This window comes from Octopus bimaculoides, chromosome 2 (assembly GCF_046866305.1).
Source record: "Octopus bimaculoides isolate indiv1 chromosome 2, ASM4686630v1, whole genome shotgun sequence".
NCBI lineage: Eukaryota > Metazoa > Mollusca > Cephalopoda > Octopoda > Octopodidae > Octopus > Octopus bimaculoides.
Window position 1 is genome coordinate 34,340,621 of NC_142929.1, and position 11,065 is coordinate 34,351,685.

General features: G+C 36.4%; 2 protein-coding genes across 2 annotated transcripts in view; one reads left to right on the top strand and one right to left on the bottom strand.

Moving 5' to 3' along the window:
* Window positions 1-1,496: 1,496 nt before the first annotated feature.
* LOC106879561 (tektin-3) lies at window positions 1,497-4,369 on the bottom strand. The gene has a single exon (XM_014929196.3). It carries the CDS (start codon window positions 3,190-3,192, stop codon window positions 1,540-1,542), a length of 1,653 nt encoding a protein of 550 aa, XP_014784682.1. The 5' UTR covers window positions 3,193-4,369; the 3' UTR covers window positions 1,497-1,539.
* Window positions 3,766-11,065, top strand: part of LOC149137025 (uncharacterized) — a 38,763-nt gene continuing 31,463 nt past the window's right edge. The window contains exon 1 of the mRNA XM_089342814.1: window positions 3,766-3,893. The gene's annotated coding sequence lies outside the window, so the exon portion shown is untranslated. The remainder of the gene's footprint in view (window positions 3,894-11,065) is intronic.

The window sequence follows — 11,065 nt, forward strand, 5'->3', positions numbered from 1 at the left end:
ATTGTCGAAAATGTTAGGATCAAACTGTCTCAGGTGGATGATTGTAGTTTCCATTCAGCTTTTGGATTATGTGACTCGAGTAAATGTTTGGAATATCAGACTAAAGTTATGGGAGACTTCAACCACAAATGCTAACAAGAAAGGAAAATACATTTATTGGGGGTCTAAAGATGGCAGCAATTTGAAGTTGATTAGTCAATTCTTTTCAATGAATCCAGAGATAGCGCTACTACAGCAACTGTGAATGGTCATTGAATGCGATTGAAATTTCATAAGAAAGAATCACAAGGCGGATTTTTCAAGCCTAGCCAATCGGCAGGAAACTTGGAGTACACCAAGAACGAAATAGTTGGATAACATCTCTAGCAGGGATTCTCAACGTGGGGTCTAGGAAAATTGTGGTGGGACCTAAGATCCAATTTTTTTTAATGGATGGTCATTGAAGCTAGAGCTTCTAGAGAGAGATAAATGACTAAATATGACTACGTAATTTGACTTGTTTGTATATGTATACTTAATGATTCTGAATCGGTTATGCATAGAGACATAACTAACTAGTACTCTTCTACAAGAACATTATGTAACGAAAAAGTGCTTCGTGAACATGCAGAGATAAGCTCAAATCCTCTCAAGTCCTTTCAATAAGAAATGTGAAAGTCATGCCCTGTATGAAGAATATACTAAAGGAATCAGTTGCATCTGGTATAATTTAATGTTCCCACGTAATTTTAAAGCTACATAATTAGACTTAAAAAATCATACCTTTCTACGATAAAATAGTAAAGCATTAGGGTTTTTCGTTTTTTACTGAAGCACAAAGTTAAAAATTTGAGATAAGGATATAATCGACTAAATGGACTCTAATATTGGTTTCAAATTTCGGTACAAGGCCAGCAAGTTCGGGGAAGGGGACAAGTCGATTACATCGACCCCCAGTGCCCAACTGGTACTTATTTTATCAATCCTGAAAGGATGAAAGACAAAGTCGACCACGGCGGAATCTGAACTCAGAACGTAAAGACAGACGAAATGCCGCTAAGCATTTTGCCCGGCATAAAACAAAATGGACTGTTATATTGACTAGTATTATTTTATCAACATCATTTTCATAAATTTATTCGTAACATCCACGCTTGTTTTCAAACTTTTAGTTAGCCCTTGTTTCATTTGTTATAAAGAAAGATTTATATCTTTCCTTTCATAAATTTCAAATTACTCTGGTAGTTAAAAAAAATTGGGAGTGTGTATCTTATATAATGCATGGACGGCAGGGAAATTAGTCCTGTTTATCACATATGATACATGAACAGGCAAAGAATAAAAGACTAAATTAACCCGAAATCTTCTACTACCGCTTCGCTTCCACCAGTTAATTAAAGTCAGAACGTAACTAAATAAAGCAAAGTATTAAGTCTGGTGCGCTACAGATTTTGTTAACAAATTTTGAAATATGAATTAATTATTGACTTTCATAATCAATTAAAAAAGAAGCAAAATTTTCAATAACCGTATAAGCAATGTATTTCTTAATGAATACAATTAACCGTTCATAATAATGTTGGATGCTGTACGAATGTGAGAAGCAGCAATTGGAGACATGGGGAATGTGGTTCTCATACCAAGACATTTTTCTCGATCGATAAATAATGTATTGTTCTTAATAGCGAGGTCTTCTTCAAGTGTCGATTTCATTCGAAGTAAATCTTGTAAGGCATCTTCAGCATTATTTAGCTTCTTTTTCAAAATTTCCAGACTGTCGTATATTTCCTCAACTTCTTCTACCAGACGTATCTGGGCATGATCACGACAGGCTTCAACATCCGGGCGTCGTAGACGTGTATTCAATCGACTCTGTGCTACTTTAAGCGGATTCTGTTTGTCTTGTATACACTTTTTAAGGTATTCAATATTTTTGTTCATATCAAATATTTCCTGAAGTACTTTCGCTAAGTGGGCCTGTAATTTATTTCTTGCAAGTAGTGTTTCTTGAATTCGATCGGTTAGATTTTGGTTGGTTTGATTCCATTGATGCCACATATCATTGCAACAATTCAATAATGTAGTATCAATTTCATTTCGAAGATGTTTCGATGCTGCTCGTTCGGCTTGTGAACGTTTGATATTATTGTTTGTAAACATACACCATGTTTCAGGAGTAGATACGGTATTATCAATTCTTTCAACACCAAAATGGTAGTTGACACCTACAGATGGAGCTCGCATTTGGAAAGCAGATTCATCTAGGTTGTTTGCAATAAATTTTGCACCTGAATCTCTCTCGAGTTCGTGTAGAGCAGCTCGTAGAAGATTTAATTGCGCATTAGCTTTCTCTATCATGTTCCGAAATTTATCTTGACATCTCCTAATTGTTTCTACTTCTTGAATTAATGCTTTTTCCGGAGCATCGTGAACTAGATCAATACTTTGTCGTTTTTCTCTGTTGTAGAGACATTCTCGTGTTAAATTCAGAACATTTTCTGATTCAGCCAATGCTTTTTCCACTAAACGTTTTGCTTCTGTCAAAGCAGATATTTCGTTCAAGATCGCATCTGTTTCTATAAGGAGTTCGTTTTTCCAGAAAGTAGTGTCATTTATTCTCTCGCCAAGTTTTTTTCCAACATCCCCCTGAGTGCGGCTGGTTTTGTCGTCAACTTCTTTACATGTTCGCAAAGTGTTTAATCGAAGTCGTTCTGCGCCGTGCCGTAAATAGTCCGACGTATTGTAGTTAGCATTATTAGAAGCTGCCCATTCATTAGGTGTATAACGTGTATACAAAGCATTGCGAGATGACTGGAATATTCCTGGCAGAGAGACGGGGTCAATTTTTCCGATCTGTGAGCAACAGCATATTGGATCAGAGACTCGCTTACAAATTGGTCGAGATGTGTTCACTTTGGAAGCTTGGTAATAAGTTCCGGGCCTCCATGGTAAAACAGTAAGTGACTGACGTACATATGGTGGTGCCATAATGTAATCTTTTGTTGGAAATACAGATTGACTCTGAGCAATTGAAGGCAAATTCGTTGAATTCATCAATGGTTCTCTAAACTGTCCTTTGCACTGCCCCCGATGATATATATCTGTAGACAATGGATCTTCCGGACGGTTTCCCAACCTAATGCGATCACAGCTGTAAAGGGCAGAAGAATGAGGTGCATTTTCACAAAACGATGTTTCGTTAAGAGTCTCCATTTGAAATAGATATATTTAGGCAGAAATCAAAATCTTTTTACCAATTGATCTACTTACTACTACAAATCAAACAATGACGTAAAGAAATCGCACATCTTAAGAGGCTGCTTCTCGACAACTAAACAATTTAAACAAACGCGATGAGTTATTTACATAACGTTCAAATTATTTGGCGCGTTTTATCGTTAGAAGCGTTCAAAATGGCGTCCGATGACAACATTCGATTAAAATTCGTATTGAATTGTGGATATTTCAATGAGAAACAAAAGCTGGTGAGGTCCTCCACTTCTGCACAGAAATACCGATTTTGTTTCTAAAGAATTTGTTTTTCAAATTTTATCAAAATAATCGTAATCTGCACATTCAAATTCTGAGAATATCTTGTTGTTCCCACATACAAATTGTTCTCCAAATATAAGCTCTCGGAATTTATATAATCAGTCTTTTCTTCCAAAGTTGATCAGCAATTTGAAACTTTAAGAAATCTATTTTAACATCAGTAATTTCCTGTAAATTTGGAATTATGAAATAATCGCGGAAAGTCAGTTAAATTTGATTGTTGTTACTAATGGCGGAAAAAATTAAAATGTAAGCCAATCGCGTAGGATTTGAATGAAAAAATACGGAGAACTAGACACTACAAAGCATTTAACTTGTTTCAACACTGTATGATCCAAAAAAGATTAGTAGCAAGAAATCAAGTAAGTTATTCCTAGAGTTTATTACTTTGTCTATAGATTGACTCTTATGAATCGTGTCGAGAGTATGTAGCTCATTAATCTACGCTTATTAATCTTCAACATTATTTGAGAAGAATTTCAGCCAACGGAAGATCGTTTATTTATTTAGTTATTTTGTAAATGTTGCGCTGCATCCGAGTTTCAATGTCAGTTGGTTCAGTTTCAAATATTTTCTGATAAAATAATGACGTCTTACAAAGGCACAAGGCCACAAATTTATGGGTGGAAGGAGTCGATTATATCGATTCCAATACTTGATTGGTACTTTATCGACTCTGGACGGCTGAAAGACCGAGTGGATATCAGCGAGATTTGAACTTTGAACTTCTCCGACACCCTAATAATTCTGCCAATCCATCAGCCTTTATGATGTAAAATAATAGAGATTATTCAATTTATACGGTTCTTTGTGAGATAAAAACACGAGAATGTTTTATCTCTTTAATTTTTATGAAAAACGACGTAATTTTGTTTATGATGTAAAATAATGGAAGTAATTTCATTATTATTATTTTTTTTAGTATGATACAAGAATATTTTATTTATTTCTTTTTATGACGTAATACACTGAATATATATATTTTTTCAATGGTCGGAAGTTAAACAAACAGAAAATGAGGCATTGCAGACATTAAAAAATATAATGAGCATGCTCTTGATTGAGTTGCGGATCTGTCATGCCTTCTTTGGTCATGGAGATGAAGGGCTCTTCCATTGTGATGACTACTGCTTTGTCTCAGGGCCATACCCGTAGACCCAATTCTCATCACTGGTGAGGATCCTCAACATGAAGAATGGGTTATCAGCAGCATGCTGGCGGAGATCTTGACAGACTTCGACACGATGTTCTTTCTGCTTAGTGGTCAGAAGGCAGGCAACAAACTTGGCAGAAACATGCTGCATGTTTAACTCAGACATTAGGATTGCCTGCATCGATCCATAAGACAGACCAACAACATCAGCAATCTCATTGATTGTCCTCCGACAATGCTCATGCATAAGCTGATGAATTTTCTCCAGATTTCCGGTGGGAGGTGACACTCGTGACAGGTCTTCCAGATCACTCATCGTCTTCCAAGGATATTCTTCTGCTTTTGAAGCGCCTGTGCCACTTGAAATATTGTGTACAACCCATTGCCTTGTTACCATCAGCTTGCTGACATACTCAATGTCTCTGTAGCAGACTTCCCATGTTTAATGCAAAATTTCCCGTTGGCTCTTTATTCCTGTCCATGACAAAATCACAGACTACAGCATACACATGATCACAAAAACACAAATTTCACAACTTGTGAAGTAAACAGAGTGATGTCACTTGGCATACTCCCTCATGGAGATCACTGCTAGCTCTCACTGTGCACACAACCATGTGTTGCTATCTGTTGGCGTGCTACAGAACTAGTCCAGGAACTTTTTGATACTACCTCGAGTATATATAGGTGTATATTATCCAAAATGTATAGTATTAAATATCCATCACGGCTGATCTTACCAATCGGTTTCATATAAAGAATACAATGGAGTGTTGGCGCTCATCAGAGTTAGCAGATATAGAAGGGAATATGGCGACGGCTCTCTATTGTTGGAGATGGATTAGCACAGGCACTAAAAAAAAAAAGATAGAGAGGGGAAACCTCTACACACGGACCAGGAGTACAATCTAGGGAGAAAGTCATGTGCATCTATAAGTAAACAGTAAGGGTGGAGGCATAATTTTTTTGCAAGCTGGACACTGTTTATAACGTACATTAAGATTCAGAAAATTTACTATAATTATTATTATCAATGCACCGTAAGCCACATAATATTACAGATTAATGTTTCAAGCTATATATTATCATATAAACATCGTAGGAGTATATGAAAAAACCATACTGTCCTGTTCTAACAGGATAGTATGTTCTGTCCTGTTCTAATTAGTATTTATACTAATCTAATCCATATGCACATATATATATATGTAGTGAAACTCGCACGGTCGTTCCTTACATATATATATATATATATATATATATATATATATATATATATATATATATATATATATATAATTATATGTATTTCTTCTATCTTAATGAATAATAATTCTTCGGATAGAATAAATGAGTTAATAGAAACCAATGTAGCAAAGAACACAAAATAACTTTGGTGTTGTTCCTGTTTTTAAGGCAGGAACTCCTTGAAATTTTGGGTATTTGAGTATATTTAAAAATTTAAGCAATGGAGAAAACGCATGTTATAATTGCATACTATATTCCTACATATGTTTCAAAGGATTACAACCTATGTGATCCATAGGGGTCTGTGATATTAAAATTGTAACCTTCTCATCAGGGAAAGCATGGGAATCATCTTAAACGTAAGACATTATGACCGAGTATGAAAACAATAGATGGATAAGGTTATGACGTGATTCATTTAAAAAAAAACCGTTAGAGAATTGGACGCTGCCGGATAGTAGGTTGGACAACACATACATATAAATGTGTGAAAACATACAGGCATACATAAATACATATACACAAATACACATACATACATACATACATATACACACATATATACACATATCGTGGATCTGGATTCAGCCCAGAATGTTTTTAATTTACTCATGGAGTTGGCCTGATTCCAAATGGTATATGTTGGGCTACAGCCTCTAGGAGTAAAGTTGAAAAAGTGTGACACACTGACATTCGCATTTATTATATTATATAGGTGAACTGCGATATGGCGAGTGATTACTGTATGATTATATATATATATATATATATATATATACATACGTACATACATATATCTATATCTATATCATCATCATCATTATTTAACGTCCGCTTTCCATGCTAGCATGGGTTGGACGATTTGACTGGGGACTAGCGAACCAGATAGCTACACCAGACTCCAATCTGATCTGGCAGAGTTTCTACAGCTGGATGCCCTTCCTAACGCCAACCATTCCGAGAGTGTAGTGGGTGCTTTTTACATGCCACAGGCACGAGGGCCAGTCCGGCGGTACTAGCAACAGCCACGCTCAAATGGTGTTTTTTTACGTTCCACCTGCACAGGAGTCAGTCCAATGTTTTGTTCACATGCACAAGTGCCAGTAAGGCAAAGCTGGAACGATGGCGCTCAAATGGTGCTTTTTACGTGCCACCGGCACGGAAGCGACATCGCTGCTCTGGCAGGGATCCTGCTCGGATGGTGTTGTTATCGCTCCTCTGGCACAGGTGCCAGTCATTGAATTTGGTTCAGTTTCGATCTCACTTGCCCCAACAGGTCTTCGCAAGCTGAGTTTAGTGTCCATATATATATATATATATATATATATATATATATATATATAAGGGTTGAAATTTATTGCAACGGCTTGTTGTAAGATGTGAAAGATGAACAATGCATGAAGTTTTAAGGAAATATTTATTTTTTACTGTTACATTGTACATACCTTGCCTCAACAGGCAGGTGATAAAATCATAGAGCATGCGAAGTAAAAAAGTTAATTTCGACCTGTGTGTTCTTATTGTAGTAGTAAACCATAGAGAGAGATATGGTAATGTGCAGAGAAGAGAAAGTGAGTTAGTGAAAGTGAGAGAGTGAGGGTCGAAACAACTGCTTTGTTGGCAAGATACCATAGTTGTTCTCTTTGCCCTCTTCTTTTTGCAATGTCATTTTGTTTAGCCTGTCTGCAGACTCCATTCTCACTAACTGAGTTATCACCAAGTGACTAACTGATTAAGTTGTCACTGAGTAACTGAGTTGTCACCAAGTGACTAACAGATTTTTGCTTGGGGGGGTTCTTGTTTTTATAACTATCCAGAAGGATAGACATATCGTTGAGAACAACAGATTTAGTTGGTGGTACTTGTTATCTTAATACTAGCTTTTGGTGGTTTAAAAGAAGTTAGAAGGGTCAAGTGGTGAAGACATTATTTCGGTCTCGCTGAAGCAATCTGGCAAAAGTAAAACTGCTGTCACAGAAAAAAACCATTGTTCCACTGTGAGAAAAGTTCTGTTGAACTGTTAATTTAAATTTGGCTATGGTGGATGGATCAAATCCACTTCATGCCTGCAAGATCCACTATATCACTCCCTCCCCAGTGAAGTTCTGGGAAAGGAAACGAATGATTGAAGGAGAGGAGGAAATGCATTGTTGAGGAGAAATTTCGCATTTGAGGAGAGAAGATCATTGAAGTGTATACGGAACAGTTTTTTATTCAGATTAGTTTGAATAGCGGTATCCCTTTGCATACCAAAATGTGTGCAGTCAGTGACTGTGCAGTACAGCAAATGAGCACATGTGTGCAGGTGCACGTTTCGAAATTGACCATAAAATAAGCTCAGGTGAGTGAGTGAGTGTATTCTCAATCTGTGATATGAAAGATCTTCCTGCAGGGTTGCAGTGTGTGAAATGCTTGGAATGTTTTTACAAAGTGAAATGCATCTGGTGCTGTTGTCGTGGTTAATTGCTGAGGTTTAGCAAGGATGACAGTGTAATCATGCAGGAGTGATGTGCAAGACAGATAATTTTCTCTGTTAATAACGTGATCTAACAGGGGGAAATTATGTCTAAACATGAGTGCAGAGCATGTGAACATCCAATGTGAATCGAGTCGGAAAAATAATTGAGCTGGCACAAATGTGTTGCAAAACAAGGCAGTAGATCCATAATAGAGGTGCATGTGCATGTGTGCAAAAGGGCTTGCAAGGCTAAGGCAGAAATGCTTGTACATTGATTACAAATACAGTGTACAGTATTGAATATGCCAGTGATTAAAGCAGTGTTGAATATGCCAACCAGTGCATAAGGTATAATATGCCTCGGTCATGCAGGAGCAAAAGTGTGAAATGCTGGCACATTGTAAGGGACAAACAACTTTCTCTATGTATATGTGACTGCCCTAGGGTATTACAGAGACAAGTTGTGTCTACAAGGTACAGGGAGCATGAAAAACAAGTGAGAAAGGCATGGTGTGGTGCATGAATGTGACAGAGTTAGCATGCGTGTGTGTATGAACCATGTGTGCAGATGCATGTGCAAGGCTGAGGAAAGGTGCATGCAAAGAAAGAAATTGCAGACATTCAAAAGGAGAACATTTAGCAAAAACCATGTAATAAAAACAGGTGAACAATGCATGTGCAATGCAAATATAAAAGGAAATAAGCAAAAATTGACAAACTTGGTTAGTAAGTGTTTTGGTCCTGAAAAGCTAAAAAGTAGCATTTGAAATGCAAAAATAGGTGCATGCAAAGTAAATTCAAATCTATGGCTGTCAAAAATGTTGCACATGTGTGCTCCCATATTTTCTTCCAGTTAGTTTCTGGGCATGTAGCTGTCAAAATGATGCATTTATTGGCTTCCATGGTCGGCAAATTCCTTGTGTGTTGGCTGTGTTGCATTGTTGTGGATTGCATCGCAGTATAGAGCTTTCTGTAGCAGGTCGAAGGAGGGTGCATCTTGGAGGTGACAAAGATTGTCATTCTTTTCCTTTGGTTTAGTGACTGTTGATATGAAGATTGTAGTTCTTTAGTTTGAAGTCAGCAAAATACAACAGCATGTAGCATCAGAAGGTAACAATTCTCTTTACCCGGGGTCACCAATTTGTTGGCAATATAGCTTCAGAAAGCAGTAATTCCTTTGCTCAGGGTCGCCAGTTGTAAAGATAAAAATTACTTTTATAACAGTTGGGTCTCTAATTTGTTGTAAGCGATGAAAGATGAACAATGCATGAAGTTTTAAGGAAATATTTATTTTTTACTGTTACATTGTACATACTTTGCCTCGACAGGCAGGTGATAAAATCATAGAGCATGCAAAGTAAATAAGTTAATTTTGGCCTGTATGTTCTTATTGTAGTAGTAAACCATAGAGAGAGATATGGTAATGTGCAGAGAAGAGAAAGTGAGTTGGTGAAAGTAAGAGAGTGTGGGACGAAACAACTGCTTCGTTCGCGAGATACCATAGTTGTTCTCTTTGCCCTTTTCTTTTTACAATGGCATTTTGTTTAGCCTGTCAGCCAGACTCCGTATGCGAAGTAAAGTTAGATGTGGTAGATTTTCCTTGTATAGTTTTGTGTGCATGTTTTCTTTGCAGTGATCCACAGATAGCGATGGAATGATGTTGCAAAAGAACAGAATTAGAGCTAGTGAAAGTTGTAGGGTCGTGGGAAGTTGTCTCATAATTACTGACAGTAAATTTCATTTCTCCCTCTGACCATTATCTTTAGTAGCTGCCTTGTTTGTGATCATGATTCTAGCATTCTGCTCTCTAACTGATGGTAGATGTCTCTGACTCAAGTTGTCATTCATTGATTGAGTTGTCACTAACTGGCTAACTGAACTGCCACCAAGTGATTAGCTGATTTTTGCTTGGGGGTTCTTGTTTTTATAACTATCCAGAAGAATAAACATATCGTTGAGAACAATAGATTTCGTTGGTGGTACTTGTTATCTTAATACTAGCTTTTGGTGGCTTATAAGAGGTTAGAAGGGTTAAATGGTGAAGACATTATTTCGGTCTAGCTGGGGCAATCTGGCAAAAGTAAAACTGCTGTCACAGAAAAAAACCATTGTTTCACTGTGAGAAAAGTTCTGTTGAACTGTTAATTTAAATTTGGCTATGGTGAATCAAATCCACTTCATGCCTGCAAGATCCATTACATACATACATATATATATATATATATATATATATATATATATATATATATATACATACATACATACATACATACATACAGCAATACCTTGACTATCGCGGATATTATGTTCCAAAACCTCCCACAGTAGGTGAAAATTTGCAAAGTAAAAACAGTACTGTATTGTATATATATATTTTTTAATTATTTTTATAATTTGTATATATTTATTTTATTATAAATGTAAAAGAACACCGCACACTTGCCTCCCGAGTTTCATTTTCCATACAATATGTGCGCTTCTTTGTTTGCTCATCAATGGTAGACTACATATTTACTTTTAATATATTTTAGTTAATGTGTTATATGGTGCAGTACTGTACTATATTTTTATTTATTAATTTATTAATTTTTAGAAATGAAAATGCTGATTTTACCACAAAAATAATTAAAATTTAAAAAAATATAAATTGGCTGCAGAAACCCACGATATACTGT

Coding starts and splice junctions, on each gene's coding strand:
- LOC106879561 (XM_014929196.3), bottom strand. CDS start 3,192: ATGGAGACTCTTAACGAAACATCGTTTTGTGAAAATGCACCTCATTCT.